Genomic DNA, 17,167 nt, shown 5'->3' on the forward strand with positions numbered 1-17,167 from the left:
AGGGCTTTGTGATGGCCACTCCAATACCTTGACTTTGTTGTCCTTAAGCCATTTTGCCACAACTTTGGAAGTATGTTTGGGGTCATTGTCCATTTGGAAGACCTATTTGCGACCAAGCTTTAACTGATGTCTTGAGATGTTGCTTCAATATATCCACGTAATTTTCCGTTCTCATGATGCCATCTATTTTGTGAAGTGCATCAGTCCCTCCTGCAGCAAAGCACCCCCACAACATGATGCTGCCACCCCCGTGCTTCACGGTTGGGATGATGTTCTTCGACTTGCAAGCCTCTCCCTTTTTTCTCCAAACATAATGATGGCCATTATGGCCAAACAGTTCTATTTTTGTTTCATCAGACCAGAGGACATTTCTCCAAAAAGTACGATCTTTGTACCCATGTGCAGTTGCAAACTGTAGTCTGTCTTTTTATGGCGGTTTTGTAGCAGTGTCTCCTTGCTGAGCGGCCTTTCAGGTTATGTCGATATAGGACTCGTTTTTACTGTGGATATAGATATTTTTGTACCTGTTTCCTCCAGAATCTTCACAAGGTCCTTTGCTGTTGTTCTGGGATTGATTTGCACTTTTTCCCACCAAAGTATGTTAATCTCTAGGAGACCGAACGCGTCTCCTTCCTGAGCGGTATGACGGCTGCGTGGTGTCATGATGTTTATACTTGCGTACTATTGTGAACGTGGTACCTTCGGGTACTTGGAAATTGCTCCCAAGGATGAACCAGACTTGTGGACGTCTACAATTTGGCTGATTTCTTTTGATTTTCCCATGATGTCAAGCAAAGGGGCACTGAGTTTGAAGGTAGGCCTTGAAATACATCCACAGGTACATCTCCAATTGACTCAAATTATGTCAATTTGTCTATCAGAAGCTTCTAAAGCCATTACATCATTTTCTGTTTAAAGGCATGGTCAACTTAGTGTATGTAAACTTCTGACCCACTGGAATTGTGATACAGTGAATTATAAGTGAAATAATCTGTCTGTAAACAATTATTGTTAAAAATTACTTGTGTCATGCACAAAGTAGATGTCCTTACCGACTTGCCAAAACTATAGTTTGTTAACAAGAAATTTGTGGAGTGGTTGAAAAACTCCCAACCTAAGTGTATGTAAACTTCCGACTTCAACTGTATATATATTTTTTTTAGGCCTATATTTATTTTGTTTGTAACTATAGTTGAAGTGTTTACCATTTACTTTTTTAGATTGTATTTTATTTATTTTATTTATTATTTATATATTGTATTAATATTTTATATTTTGTTACCTGCTTAATTGAAAATGTGCACAAAGGTTCTAAATAAAAGGAGAAATAATCAAATATGAGTAAGTTACATTTTATTTCTTCAGTATAATTCAAAATGTAATAGGAAATATGTGGTCATTTTAAATAAACTATTTATTCATTGAATTTACAGAAAATGTGCTATATTGTGATATGTATCATTATCGGGATAGGAAATTACCTATATTGGATAAGAGATTTTGGCCATATCGCCCAGCCCTATTGTAGGGACTAACAAAATGCCCCCTATTGGTCCACTTTTTGTATGTTTACTATTCTTATGGGGACTTCTAGTATAATTAAACACACACATTAAGATGTAGTGCACATACAAAGGTACCCACACTGGCACATATACACATTTATTTACTCTTCAGTTAGTCTCTTTCATTCATGTCTTTCTCCTTGTTCTTGTCCCGTCCCAGATCAGTTTGACAATGTGAAGAAGTACTACAGTGAGTCCCAGAAGGCTCAACAGAAGTGCAACGCCTCAGTGTCTGGTCCTTTCAGCCCTGTGGAGGAGTCTAAAGCAACACGCGCACACACCGAGGACCTCCTGAACAAGAGGCAGGATAAGTTCCTGCGCACGGTGGCGGCCCAGAAGAAATCATTGTCAGAGCTGCAGAACAAAGCCCAGGACGTAGACAAGAAAGTCCACCACCTGAGCCACAAGGTACACTCTTAGAAAATAAGGTGCTACCTATAGCCATAAAGGGTTAAAAAATTGACCCCGGAAGGGGAACCCTCTGAAAATATTTTTTGAGGGGTTGAAAGTGGAACACTTTCACTAATACAAAGTTCTACGTGGAACTCTTTCACTAATACAAAGTTCTATGTGGAACTCTTTCACTAATACAAAGTTCTACGTGGAACTCTTTCACTAACACAAAGTTCTACGTGGCACTCTTTCACTAATACAAAGTTCTACGTGGAACTCTTTCACTAATACAAAGTTCTATGTGGAACTCTTTCACTAATACAAAGTTCTACGTGGAACTCTTTCACTAATACAAAGTTCTACGTGGAACTCTTTCACTAATATAAAGTTCTACGTGGAACTCTTTCACTAATACAAAGTTCTATTGTGGAACTCTTTCACTCACACAAAGTTCTACTTGGAACTCTTTCACTTATACAAACTTTTATGTGGAACTCTTTCACTAACACAAAGTTCTACGTGGAACTCTTTCACTAACACAAAGTTCCACGTGGAACTCTTTCACTAATACAAAGTTCTATGTGGAACTCTTTCACTAATACAAAGTTCTACGTGGAACTCTTTCACTAACACAAAGTTCTACGTGGCACTCTTTCACTAATACAAAGTTCTACGTGGAACTCTTTCACTAATACAAAGTTCTATGTGGAACTCTTTCACTAATACAAAGTTCTACGTGGAACTCTTTCACTAATACAAAGTTCTACGTGGAACTCTTTCACTAATATAAAGTTCTACGTGGAACTCTTTCACTAATACAAAGTTCTATGTGGAACTCTTTCACTAACACAAAGTTCTACTTGGAACTCTTTCACTTATACAAACTTTTATGTGGAACTCTTTCACTAACACAAAGTTCTACGTGGAACTCTTTCACTAACACAAAGTTCCACGTGGAACTCTTTCACTAATATAAAGTTCTACGTGGAACTCTTTCACTAATACAAAGTTCTACGTGGAACTCTTTCACTAACACAAAGTTCTACGTGGCACTCTTTCACTAATACAAAGTTCTACGTGGAACTCTTTCACTAATACAAAGTTCTATGTGGAACTCTTTCACTAATACAAAGTTCTACGTGGAACTCTTTCACTAATACAAAGTTCTACGTGGAACTCTTTCACTAACACAAAGTTCTACTTGGAACTCTTTCACTTATACAAACTTTTATGTAGAACTCTTTCACTAACACAAAGTTCTACGTGGAACTCTTTCACTAACACAAAGTTCCACGTGGAACTCTTTCACTAATATAAAGTTCTACGTGGAACTCTTTCACTTATACAAAGTTCTACGTGGAATTCTTTCACTAAGACAAAGTTCTATGTGGAACTCTTTCACTAACACAAAGTTCTACGTGGAACTCTTTCACTAACACAAAGTTCTACATGGAACTCTTTCACTAACACAAAGTTCTACGTGGAACTCTTTCATTTATACAAAGTTCTACGTGGAACTCTTTCAACACTAAAAGGTATGTACCCTGTAGCTCTCTGTGTCTGACTCTGACCCCACCTGTGTTGTTGTTTTTTTTCCAGGTATGTGGTGGCCATTCCAATGCCAGCTCCAATGGCACATGTCACGACAGCCCATGTGGGGGTGCTGGTTGTCGTGACAATGACGGCCGGCGGGTGTGTGGAGGGGACGGGTGTGACGGGACTGTTAGCGCCTCCCTAAAGGGACTGAAACATGCCAATGATGTCACAGACAACCTGACTGCTGCCAGTGAGGATCTCCAGGGTATGGCTAAGAAGGTCTGTCTGCCTAAATATCTCACTTGTACTATACCTCTGCATGCATGTACTGTAAGCTGAATCGCTGAGCAAAATCTGCCGTTTAACTTCTCTAAAAGGGGATGTATTATGTGTTTGTCAGCGCTCTTGTAAGCCTAGCATGTTTTGTATATGTGTTGCATATACCGTAATCCCCAGTTCTATGTTTCCAGCTCCAGGACATTGCTATGCTGACCCAGGATGTGAAGAATCAAGCCATGGACACCCTGGACAAAGCCCAGAAGAAGAAGGACTTATTTGAAAACTCCAATAAAAAACTCAAGGAATTCATTCAGAAGATCAAAGATTTCCTGACTGGTTTGTTAATGCCAGTAACCTTTCAGATAACTTCTCTCTGTGGACACGTCTTATGATATGAAATTGATCATGGTCCTTCTCCACTGTGTGTTGTGTACAGAGGAGGGTGCGGACCCAGAGAGCATAGAGAAGGTGGCTCAGCAGGTGCTGGCCATATCTCTTCCTGTCAACAGAACCACTCTGGACAGCATGGTCCAACAGATTAAAGACAACATTAACAACCTGACAGATGTAGAAGGGGTCTTCAACCACACCTCCCAGCAACTCCACCAGGCCAAGGAGCTGCTCAAACGAGCTAAGGATGCCAAGTAAGACAGAGGCAAAGCGAGGTTTATTAGACTTAGACGTATAGACTCCGACATCAGTGATGATGATCTTTGTCTGTTCAGCAGTAGTTACTCTGTTATTAGCCTATGTGATAGAACATGGAACACTGGACATGCACAGAGAGTGTTTTCGTAGAACAGCAGAGCTCTCGGTCTCACACATGTCCTGTGTGTGTTTGAAGGACACGAGCAGAAGGAGTGAAGGACACAGCCAACACGACTAAGCAGGCGTTGGATGCGTCTGAAAAGGCTATTCAGAAAGCAACCAAAGCCCTGGACCATGCCCTGAACAACCTGAACAGCACCAGGAACACCACCGCAATGGTACACTACTGTCCACACCACAGTGTGTGTGTGTGTGTGTGTGTGTGTGTGTGTGTGTGTGTGTGTGTGTGTGTGTGTGTGTGTGTGTGTTTTTCAATCTGTTATCTATCTTGTTGTGTCCCCGTGCAGGTGGAGGAGAATCTTCTGGATCTGGAGGTCAAGCAGATGGATGCTATGATGCGACTGGCCAACCTGTCGATGGGGGTAGAGGCACTAAAAACTAAGACCGATCAGAACAGGGAGATGGCCAAAGATGCCAAGAACCAGGCCGAAAATGCCACTGATGCAGCATCGGGACTGGAGCAGGTGTGTGTGTGTGTGTGTGTGTGTGTGTGTGTGTGTGTGTGTGTGTGTGTGTGTGTGTGTGTGTGTGTGTGTGTGTGTGTGTGTGTGTGTGTGTGTGTGTGTGTGTGTGTGTGTGTGTGTGCGTGTGTGCATCCGTGACTGTGTACTTGCCTGCGTGCTGGCATAAGTGTGTGTTTGGATGAGTGTGTCCTGGTTGTGGTCCTCCATGCTTTTTTGTGACCAACCTTTTATTTGATTTAGTCTTTATTTTTAAAGGGGGGGAGGTTACAGGTACCAAAATAATCAAAGAAATACATACAAAGATATCCCTAAGTGTAAAACTAATTAAGACTCAATAATCCATGCTTTTGTTTAATGCTATGAAGTCCGGAAGTTGTGGGCGGAGCTAGACCGTTTTCTGTCAGAAGTATTACAATGTAAACTTGTAATCCGTCTGTCTGCATATTTCAAGACATGTTATATGGGGGTGTAGTGAGATACCCAATGGGCTGGACGATTATCTTCGGATCACTCATCTGGAAAGAATATATACGAAATAGCATGGGCGACAGAGAAAAACACATTGATACCATTTCAAGCCAAGTGACAAATAATAATGCAGACACTAGGGATGAGGTGTTGAGCATGCAGGTCTGTCATTGTTTGTGTGTCTGTTAGTTGTTGTTCGTTTGTATGAGTTTGTACCCGGACCATACTTCTTTAAGGGCTAGCTTAGAATATGAGCTTCCAAAAGTAGTTTATATATTATATAGATCAGTCCTTTCGGGAGCCCAGATCATGTATTTATAAATCCCATCATTGGAGGGTTTGGTAGTTGGTTTCCCCAAGGGACTCCATAAACCAGCATAGCTCACCTACGTTGTAAATATAGAAAAAAGGATTTGCCTGGTAATGTGTATGTGTCTTTCAAATCTTGGAATGTTCTCAACCATTACTCTCCATGATGTCAGCAAGGGTAAGGATTCCACATTTGGAACGTTGAAGGGTTGTAAAAGGGTGCCCTCCAGATCGCAAGGCATTATTGTGAAATATTGTAGTATGGGCATGCCATTTTGATTCCCAGTTACTTTGTTTTTCAATTTGCACCAAAAATATACAGTGTCAGTGTTGATCACCTCTTCCAGAGCAATAGGAAACACCATATTTCTCTCCATACTCAGGGGACAGAAGAATCATGTCTAAATCGATTTAGGAAGAGACAAAATTCTAGTGCCTTGTAATACAATTTAAAGTTTGGTACGGATAGTCTTCCTGCGTCTTTCTCTATTTGTAAGTGTGTTCATTTGTTCTTTTACCTTGCCATATACATTTATAAACCACACTATGAATTTTATCCCAATAGCCAGAAGGGGGAGCCATGGGAAGCATTGAACTACAGAAATTCTGCCGTGGCAATTTATTCATTTTGACAATAGATATCCATGTGGTCCCGCACGTTGACTTGTTGCTCTATGTGTCTGGTTGTGCTCCAGAGGCTGAATGAAACGGAGGATCGGTACAAGGAACTGCAGATGAAGGTGGACTCTCTGGGCGGGGCCTCGGGGGGCCTGGGGAACGTCAATCAGAGGGCCAAGGAGATCAAGAAGGAGGCTGAAGACCTGCTCACTAAGGCCAACAAGGGCATAGAAACGCTACGGAGTATGTAACGTTACTGTACTGCCCTCTCAAGCGTATGACACAGAATACATACTCAACAGGTGTAGATAGAGCAGTATGAAACCATGAAGAGTAATCAGGGTTAAGAGTAGTCCATGGCTAAACAATATCAACATAGTGTCTTTGGTTTTGTATGCAGATGTGGTCGAAACTGGATGTTCTCTACATCGTGCACTATTTTTGACTAGGGCCCATAGGGCACTGTTCAAAAGTAGGGCATTATATAGGGACTAGTGTGCCATTTGAGAAGCAGCTAAGCTTTTCAAAGAATGTCACTCTATTGTTGTCTTCCTATAATCTGTTCTCTGTTGTTCTGTTGTTTCAGAGCTTGAGAAGAAGTTCCGTAATAATGAGCAGAAAATGCTGGACCAGCAGAGCGAGTTAGGAGAGCTGGAGAGGAACGCCACGGAAGCTCGGGAGGCCATACGAAAGCAGGTGCAGACATACAACAACTGTAACTGATCATGTGGATTGAACGATGTAGGAGAGAAAAACTGTATTCATGAAAATGTACCACTGGTGCTTCATTCCCATTCTCTCTCTGTCAAATTTGAAAGGAATTTAATAAAAAATATTATCACAAAAAAATAAGAAATAAGGTAACTGTTAGTGATGGGAGGAACACTGGGTCATGTGTACTGTACAGCTGTAGTCTGTTGGAACATAGCAGGGAGCTCCTTCTGATGTTGTGAATATGCCAGTAAAACTGTCAGTAGAACTGTCTGCACTACATAGGTCATCTGCTTCTGTCAGTAACTCTCAATCATTCATTTCATGGTTTTGACATGATGCCATCTGCACAAGTTTGTTGTGTAGCTATGTCTGGAACACGACAACTGGATATGGACCAATGAAACATGTTTCGTGTTCCAAGGTAGATTGACTTTTGAATTAGTTGAAGAAAAGAGATCAGAGAGAATGTTTTACCGAGGAATATGTTCTTTTGACCAATTAAATGCCCTTTCAGGAATTATTTTTCATTATTCTGACTACAGTAAGTATATGTACAATATGACAGACATATCGTAAAAGTCATATGTGATACCTAGGAGTGACAGATGTTACATTTTGATTCAGAAAATACTTTTTCGTCAGCCACACATATACATTACACACAAAAACAAACACACGCACGGTCGCTCACACAAACAAAACATGTTCTACACAAATTTCAGCCCCGTTGATGTATAATTGAAACAGACGTCTATGAAAAATAAATGTATATCAACATTTGATATAATGTTGAAGTTTTTTGTTGGGCATGTCCACCTTCATGTCCACCTTCATGTCCACCTTCATGTTGGGCATATGTAGTTTAGGCACATTGATGGACAACATACTAATGTGTAATGAGTATTACCCCTCACCCCCAGGGGGCAGCAGCAACTGCTTTAGATGATGTGCTCTGCCAGAAAGCTTTACTAAGGTGTGGGCAATCAGGATCTTTGTAAGAGGAGGATTTCTTGTTGTTGAGATGAGGCCAGAAGCCTTTCGGCCAGCCTTTGTTGGTTTCATTCTTTGTGTTAGTTAACCTCATATGTTGGTTGGGGCTTTTTGTAGTTTGCTTCTCCCTTGCTACTTTGTGAGAATGCATTGAGGCTTCTACCTACCTCAACTGTGTGTGTGTGTCTTAACGTTCAGTGTGCATTAATTGTGCTCATTGAGTGAAAATTCTCTCCCTCCCCCAGTCCTGAGAGAGAGCGAGAGAGACACGCGCTACATAGTGGCCCAGGTTTAGGGGGTCAAAATTCTCTCCCTCCCCCAGTCCTGAGAGAGAGCGAGAGAGACACGCGCTACATAGTGGCCCAGGTTTAGGGGGTCAAAATTCTCTCCCTCCCCCAGTCCTGAGAGAGAGCGAGAGAGACACACGCTACATAGTGGCCCAGGTTTAGGGGGTCAAAATTCTCTCCCTCCCCCAGTCCTGAGAGAGAGCGAGAGAGACACGCGCTACATGGTGGCCCAGGTTTAGGGGTCAAATAAAAAGCTTGACTGTCCACAGAGAGCGTATGTAATATCACACGTTGACGATATATCCAGAGGCATGTTTCAGGATGAGCTAACATTGTTACACACACTGTATGTTGTCTAACCATTATGAAAATCGAATAGCCTAATAGAGATCTATAACATGTCTAATCATAAGATGCAATGTTGTTTTCTGTCTGAAAACATGTTCAAATTCATTAAAATGCTTGTAGGAATTACAACCAAATGAACAGGATTTTTTCCAACCACCTGTTGTTGGGAAGGAGCATGGTCTGGTGATGGTTAACATAACGTAGTAGGCCTAACAAGACACCTGAGTGGAATCCCCACTTCCGTTTTTTCGGGGGAAATAAGTTAGGTTGAAAATACTGTATCCCTAAAAACTGGAAACATCTGCTTTTTTTTAAAGCCTGCGAAGAGTGGGATGGTAAGTGTAGTAGGTGGTTATGTGCGCCGCATGGATTGTTCACTGAAGCAATCAAAGGGAACCTAATCCGTTCTCCCCAGAGCGCGCATTCCTGTTTCCAAGGCGCACATCTATTCTCTCTGACACTAGGGTCTTCTGAAAACCGGTGGTGGACTTTACACACTACTTGAATTAACTTCACTAACTTCTTCATGGTCCAGACTCGGCAGCCAGAACCATCTGAGTCTACTGTCATTATATGTGTATCAATCATGGCGAAATTATTATCTGAATCTTCAGCCCACTTTTGATTTGATCAAAGTCACACGTTTATGCAGCATCGTAGTCATAATTAATGTTAAAACCGTTTAATAGTTCATGTTAAAACATTTGAATAGTGGATTTTGCTTTGATGTTATTACACTACAATAAGCAGTCAGAATCGCTCTAGGGTCCATTCCTACGAAACGAAACTCCGCAGCGGAGTTTCCATCAAACGAGACTCGGGACAGAATTTCGGAGAGTGGTCGTCAGATATCAAATACTTTGGAGAGTGGTGGTCAGGCTTCCGATTATACTGCCAACTCCGCTCAAATGAAACAGGGGGAATCGTATGGATTCGTGTTGATTTAAAAGACAGGGGGATCAAACCTACTAATATTAAAGTGTAAGTGTCTTTTTAATGAATTAATTTGTTTTATCTCTGACGTTGTTTATTATAGTTTAACTATGCTATTAAACCCACTTTCCAACCAGCAAACGTTATATTCTAATGCCGTATCAGTTTTTTAAAAGTTTTTTTCTTTTTAATAAATAAGTGCAGAATCAAAATAGCTCTGTCTTTTGTATTGATTGAGTTAACGTGTGACATTATTCATACCAGGCTATTTCTACGTAACATTTTCAGGCTGAATCTACTGAACAAGTCAAAGGGGACTGACCCATGAACATAAAACCATGCACGCATCACTGGTAATGTTCATATGTGGTAAGTAGCCTTGTGCACAGTGTTTTGAAGGCAATGAACATATTCGTATGACAGTCATGCAATGAAAAGGGCATAAGTTGAGAACTGCTCTGTGGTTGTGTCTTTGTTGAATAGATGTGTTGTGAACTTGTGATGCAGACTTCATATGTTACAATCACAGCAAAATGTGTGTACCTCAAGCATTCATGATTTAAACAAATGGACAGATGCTGGACATGGCTGATGGTTGGGACAAAAAGAGAGGCAGAGGGTTGTTTACTGTCTCCAGCTCTGAGACAAGATAGCCTGCTTCTTTTGGGGGACTTCCTCTCTTCTCTGGAGGATTCTTCACTGTTCACAACCAGGCAACTGTTCTTGGTGTTAAATTCCCCTCCGGACCTTCCTGGGTGGTGTTGGAGGTCCCTGGGAGGCACTCTGCGCTGTGGGGAGGCTAACCATCAACTCTGTTTATGGTCCTCTTAAAACAGCCCAGCTGAATCCGCAAATAGAGACAATCCATACCCCCCCTAGGACAGCATCACTGTGTGTGTGTGTGTGTGTGTGTGTGTGTGTGTGTGTGTGTGTGTGTGTGTGTGTGTGTGTGTGTGTGTGTGTGTGTGTGTGTGTGTGTGTGTGTGTGTGTGTGTGTGTGTGTGTGTGTGTTTATGAGGGGTGATTGGGTGAGATTAGAGGTAAATAGGGCACAACAAAGTTCTCAGAAAAATAGATTCCCTCGCATTTAGATCACATCATAATGGTACCTGATTGATTTGGCTGTGTACAGTTTTTAATCTATAGGCCCATATATCAGCTGATTCATGTTTGCCATAGGGGTTATGCAGTTTGTTGTTGCTCTTCCTAACATGTTGAAGCTTTATTTAAACCTTCAGCTGAGGACAGATCTTTGTTAGAGGATTCTATGAGTGTTGTCTAACCAGCAGCCTGTCATTATAGAGATACAGAGTGACCTCCTGGAGGTCAGGGTTCATTTCCATCCCCTCAGGTCATGGGCCAGCCTAGGTTAATTGCTCTACATGAGTGGGTAAAAGGGCCAGGCTGATCACAGACAACAAGGCTCAGCTCTTCTCTTGCTCCTCCTCTCCCTTTCACTTGTCTCCTCTTTTCTCCTCCTCCTCTGAAGATGCTATATGATGAGGTCTGGAGATTTTAAAGGGGGGGGGGGGATCTATTTTCTATTGGTCATTGCTGGCAGCTGAGGCTCCTGTCTCACCCTCTAAATTTAACTGGAGGTCTTATGGGTGGGTGGGACCACTGCTGATTGACAGCCAGTGAATGACAGGTGGTGAAATGGTGGTTATAATCATTGGGTCATTTGTATCACTGTATTCTCCACCCAAACATTGTGAAAAGACTAGCAGGGGATTTTACATGTGAGCCTCTAATTTAGTGAGTTGTCAAAAGTTATCAGCAGCAGTGTTAAGAAAGACCCTGAACAGGGACGTTCGTTACTGTCGAGAGAAAGGAGAGAAGAAAAATAAGGTTCCAAAAAGGCTGAACAAACTGTTTTTTTAAATAAATCTTCCTCTGAAAGGCTGTACGCTGGTGATGAGTGATTAGGCTCACATGAAAAAGGACAGAAGCTTTGCTTAAACTATAGAACTAAATCCTGTCTTACACAGCATTCTCATAGTCTCCTGGAGCACTGGTGTGTGTTTTTTTGTGTGTGCTATCGCTGCTCTCCATAGACTTGTGTGGGTGTATGTGTGAGTGTGAGTGAGGGCGGGCAGGCAGGTGAGCGACAGGCACGGTCTGGCGCCCAGGGCCGGGAGCTGTGTGATCCTGAGCCCCTCTGTGAGCAGAGACTCCGGAACTTGGTGGATTCCAGAACAATGGGCCAGTAAAAGCCAACTGCCACAACCAGAGGGAGAGAGAGAGGAAGAGAGAGAGGGAAGGAGAGAGAGCGAGAGGAAGAGGGAAGGAGAGAGAGAGAGGGGTGGTTAGGTTTCCCTCCCGTGGGCAGGGACTTTTCTTTGTGAAAGGAGGAGGAGGAGGAGACTGGCATTATTGGTATCCACATGTTTAATCTGACCCCAGTGTAGTTCATATACACTGAGTGTACAAAACATTAGGAACACCTTCCTAATATTGAGTTGCATCCCCTTTTCCCTCAGAACAGCTTCAATTCGTCGAGGCATGGACTCTACAAGGTGTCAAAAGTGTTCCACAGGGATGCTGGCCCATGCTGACTCAAATGCTTCCCACAGTTGTGTCAAGTTGGCTGAATGTCCTTTGGGTGGTGGACCATTCTTGATACACATGGGAAACTGTTGAGCGTGAAAAACCCAGTAGCGTTGCACTTAAATATTTTGTCTTGCCCATTCACGCTCTGAATGGCACACATACACAATCCATGTCTCAATTGTTTCAAGGCTTAAAAATCCTTCTTTAACCGGTCTCCTTCCCTTCATCTACAATGATTGAAGTGGATTTAGCAAGTGACATCAGTAAGAGCTCATAGCTTTCCCCCTGATCTGTCATGGCTATCATCTTAGATTACCACAGTGCCTATTGTGCACTGTGTTTTGGGGCTTGTATATCATCGATAATGACTGGTTGTGTACTTTTTATTATTATTATTATTTTTTTTTTTCACCTTTATTTAACCAGGTAGGCTAGTTGAGAACAAGTTCTCATTTGCAACTGCGACCTGGCCAAGATAAAGCGTAGCAATTCGACACATACAACAACACAGAGTTACACATGGAATAAACAAAACATACAGTCAATAATACAGTAGAACAAAAGAAAACAACAATTCTATATACAGTAAGTGCAAATGAGATAAGTTAAGGAAATAAATAGGCCATGGTGGCGAAGTAATTAGAATATAGCAATTAAACACTGGAATGGTAGATCGGCAGAAGATGAATGTGCAGGTAGAGATACTGGGGTGCAAAGGAGCAAAATAAATAAATAAATACCAGTATGGGGATGAGGTAGGTAGATGGGCTGTTTACAGATAGGCTAGGTACAGGTGCAGTGATCTGTAAACTGCTCTGACAGCTGGTGCTTAAAGCTAGTGAGGGAGATGTGAGTCTCCAGCTTCAGAGATTTTTGCAATTCGTTCCAGTCATTGGCAGCAGAGAACTGGAAGGAAAGACGACCAAAGGAGGAATTGGCTTTGGGGGTGACCAGTGAGATATACCTGCTGGAGCGCGTGCTACGAGTGGGTGCTGCTATGGTGACCAGTGAGCTGAGATAAGGCGGGGCTTTACCTAGCAGAGACTTGTAGATGTACAACGTGAGTGCACTTGAAGTTAAGAGTGTAAACACAATGCGACACGTAAAAGTTAGCATTGCTTCCTACCAGTTGTCACTTGAAACAGTGGGTGTATGTTTGAAGGTTAGTATTTCTATATGTTCTACCTTGCCCTTACTCTCTCCGCTGGCCATAGCCCCGTCTTGCTGTGGACTTGCATGTGAAACCTGATAAGATCATGTGTGTTTCTCAAGCTTTAACCACAGTGCCCACAGTGTTCCCATTAGCTGTTTCTCTACTCTGCAAATATCATTTTTTTCTAGGAAAGAAGCACTTCCTCTACGTTCTCTGATGGGCTGCTTTCTCTTCTGATCTTACTCTAAGAAACAGAACAGACAAGGCCCCTGGGGAGGGTAGGAGAAAGCCTGGACTGTGTGGCCCCTCCAGGCCTGTCCAGCTTCTGCCTCTTCATCTCACTGCTGTATATATCTACAGCCAAGCTCTTTGCATAATGACAGGTTCTGTCGTGCGTCTTGTTAAAAAACACTCACAGGCAGTTACTTACGCACCTGTTTTTAAAGCAATCTGCAGTTGGTATATCCAGTTTTTAACTTAGAAATGTAAGATATGTACCCATTGATTCTTGAAGAATATAACCTATAAATGCCTCATGAGTTTAGTTCTACTGTTGTAACCTGTCAGAACCCAAAATATAAGGTTGTTTTACTCCAATATTTGTAAACGAAGTACATATAAACAAACACAATATAGCCTCAGGACATGTTTAAAACTATAATGTTGATATCGTGGATGCTCAATCCTTGCAACCATATTTCTGACTATACATTTGAGCGGTTGTATTTCTCCAGCTCCGTTCCTCAGCTTTTTACAGAAATGGGTGGTGAGGATACTTTGTTTTTGTTTAAAATAAACATTCTAATTTTAATTGTCACCTGCTTCGTTAACAGGTGAAATGCCGTGAAATGCTTACTTACCAGTCCTTCCCAACAATGCAGAAGAAAAAAAATAACTCATAATAGTAATATTAATAAATAAAATATATATATATTTTTTTTTACTAAAATCATTATTTATATATTCACACACACATGACCAAAAGTATGTGGACACCTGCTCGTTGAACAACTTATTACAAAATCATGGGCATTAATATGGAGTTGGTCCCCTCTTTGCTTCAATAACAGCCTCCACTCTTCTGGGATATATATATATATATATATATATATATATATATATATATATACACACACTGCTCAAAAAAATAAAGGGAAAACTTAAACAACACAATGTAACTCCAAGTCAATCACACTTCTGTGAAATCAAACTGTCCACTTAGGAAGCAACACTGATTGACAATACATTTCACATGCTGTTGTGCAAAAGGAATAGACAATAGGTGGAAATTATAGGCAATTAGCAAGACACCCCCAATAAAGGAGTGGTTCTGCAGGTGGTAACCACAGACCACTTCTCAGTTCCTATGCTTCCTGGCTGATGTTTTGGTCACTTTTGAATGCTGGTGGTGCTTTCACTCTAGTGGTAGCAGGAGACAGTGTCTACAACCCACACAAGTGGCTCAGGTAGTGCAGCTCATCCAGGATGGCACATCAATGCGAGCTGTGGCAAGAAGGTTTGCTGTGTCTGTCAGCGTAGTGTCCAGAGCATGGAGGCGCTACCAGGAGACAGGCCAGTACATCAGGAGACGTGGAGGAGGCCGTAGGAGGGCAACAACCCAGCAGCAGGACCGCTACCTCCGCCTTTGTGCAAGGAGGAGCAGGAGGAGCACTGCCAGAGCCCTGCAAAATGACCTCCAGCAGGCCACAAATGTGCATGTGTCTGCTCAAACGGTGAGGGTGGTATGAGGGTCCGACGTCCACAGGTGGGGGTTGTGCTTACAGCCCAACACCGTGCAGGACGTTTGGCATTTGCCAGAGAACACCAAGATTGGCAAATTCGCCATTGGCGCCCTGTGCTCTTCACAGATGAAAGCAGGTTCACACTGAGCACATGTGACAGACGTGACAGAGTCTGGAGACGCAGTGGAGAACGTTCTGCTGCCTGCAACATCCTCCAGCATGACCGGTTTGGCGGTGGGTCAGTCATGGTGTGGGGTGGCATTTCTTTGGGGGGCTGCACAGCCCTCCATGTGCTCGCCAGAGGTAGCCTGACTGCCATTAGGTCCTGAGATGAGATCCTCAGACCCCTTGTGAGACCATATGCTGGTGCGGTTGGCCCTGGGTTCCTCCTAATGCAAGACAATGCTAGACCTCATGTGGCTGGAGTGTGTCAGCAGTTCCTGCAAGAGGAAGGCATTGATGCTATGGACTGGCCCGCCCGTTCCCCAGACCTGAATCCAATTGAGCACATCTGGGACATCATGTCTCGCTCCATCCACCAATGCCACGTTGCACCACAGACTGTCCAGGAGTTGGCGGATGCTTTAGTCCAGGTCTGGGAGGAGATCCCTCAGGAGACCATCCGCCACCTCATCAGGAGCATGCCCAGGCGTTGTAGGGAGGTCATACAGGCACGTGGAGGCCACACACACTACTGAGCCTCATTTTGACTTGTTTTAAGGACATTACATCAAAGTTGGATCAGCCTATAGTGTGGTTTTCCACTTTAATTTTGAGTGTCACTCCAAATCTAGACCTCCATGGGTTGATCAATTTGATTTCCATTGATAATTTTTGATTTGATTAGATTTTGTTGTCAGCACATTCAACTATGTAAAGACAAAAGTATTTAATAAGAATATTTCATTCATTCAGATCTAGGATGTGTTATTTTAGTGTTCCCTTTATTTTTTTGAGCAGTATATATATATATATATATATACACACACACACATTATATATATTCTACTGATTGCCACTTTAAGAGTGGCCATGAAGTTCATTGCATGGTGCCTGAGGAGGATGGTCAGTCAACCAATGTCCCTCTAACACCGCCCTCCCTCTCCCTGCACAGTCTCCAGTCTCCACTGCCCCAGTTATAATCATAGGGACAGACGGTTGCCTCGTAAAACCACTCACCTTTAAACCCAGATGAGGTTTATGTGTGGTTATAAAAAGACAGGTCAGTGCTCACCTGTAATTGACTGATTTCAAGATACCCCCATAGGGAGTGCTGAGTTGGCTTGCTTACTTTGGCATTACATGTGGATTTTGATTATGGGAAATTGTGAACAGGGGGCCAGAAGGTGAATGTCTTCCCCTATTGGCTAAAGGTGCAGTGCCTTCTGAAAGTATTCAGACCCCTTGACTTTTTCACCTTTTGTTTGGTTACAGATTTTAGAAATGTTTGCTAATTTATACAAAATTAAAAACTGAGATATCACATTTACGTATGTATTCAGACCCTTTACTCAGTACTTTGTTGAAGCACCTTTGGCAGCGATTACAGCCTTGAGTCTTCTTGGGTATGACGCTACAAGCTTGGCACACCTGTATTTGGGGAGTTTCTCCCATTCTTCTCTGCAGATCCTCTCTATGTCCGGTTGGATGGGGAGCATTGCTGCACAGATATTTTCAGGTCTATCCAGAGATGCTCGATCGGGTTCAAGTACAGGCTCTGGCTGGGCCACTCAAAGACATTCAGAGACTTGTTCCGAAGCCACTCCTGTGTTTTCTTGGCTGTGTACTTAGGGTCGTTGCCATGTTGGAAGGTGAACCTTCAGTCTGAGGTCCTGAGTGCTCTGGAGCAGGTTTCCATCAATGATCTCTCTGCACTTTGCTCCTTTCATCTTTGCCTTGATCCTGACTAGTCTCCCAGTCCCTGCCACTGAAAAACATCCCCACAACATGATGCTGCCACCACCATGCTTCACCATAGAGATGTTGCCAG

At 42.6% G+C, this 17,167-nt stretch overlaps 2 protein-coding genes across 2 annotated transcripts in view; both read left to right on the forward strand.

The window, feature by feature from the left end:
- Positions 1 to 7,956, forward strand: part of LOC139416489 (laminin, beta 2-like) — a 53,464-nt gene extending 45,508 nt beyond the window's left edge. The window contains exons 28-35 of the mRNA XM_071165129.1: positions 1,726 to 1,973; positions 3,558 to 3,773; positions 3,965 to 4,109; positions 4,210 to 4,417; positions 4,618 to 4,759; positions 4,889 to 5,065; positions 6,538 to 6,703; positions 7,047 to 7,956. Coding sequence (XP_071021230.1) covers positions 1,726 to 1,973; positions 3,558 to 3,773; positions 3,965 to 4,109; positions 4,210 to 4,417; positions 4,618 to 4,759; positions 4,889 to 5,065; positions 6,538 to 6,703; positions 7,047 to 7,183 — 1,439 coding nt within the window. The 3' untranslated portion in view covers positions 7,184 to 7,956. The remainder of the gene's footprint in view (positions 1 to 1,725; positions 1,974 to 3,557; positions 3,774 to 3,964; positions 4,110 to 4,209; positions 4,418 to 4,617; positions 4,760 to 4,888; positions 5,066 to 6,537; positions 6,704 to 7,046) is intronic.
- Positions 7,957 to 9,551: 1,595 nt separating this feature from the next.
- The window catches only part of LOC139416490 (laminin, beta 2 (laminin S)), a 45,806-nt gene continuing 38,190 nt past the window's right edge, over positions 9,552 to 17,167 (forward strand). The window contains exons 1-2 of the mRNA XM_071165130.1: positions 9,552 to 9,780; positions 10,021 to 10,101. Of these exons, the coding sequence (XP_071021231.1) occupies positions 10,071 to 10,101 (31 nt within the window). The 5' untranslated portion in view covers positions 9,552 to 9,780; positions 10,021 to 10,070. The remainder of the gene's footprint in view (positions 9,781 to 10,020; positions 10,102 to 17,167) is intronic.

This window comes from Oncorhynchus clarkii, chromosome 9, assembly GCF_045791955.1.
Source record: "Oncorhynchus clarkii lewisi isolate Uvic-CL-2024 chromosome 9, UVic_Ocla_1.0, whole genome shotgun sequence".
NCBI lineage: Eukaryota > Metazoa > Chordata > Actinopteri > Salmoniformes > Salmonidae > Oncorhynchus > Oncorhynchus clarkii.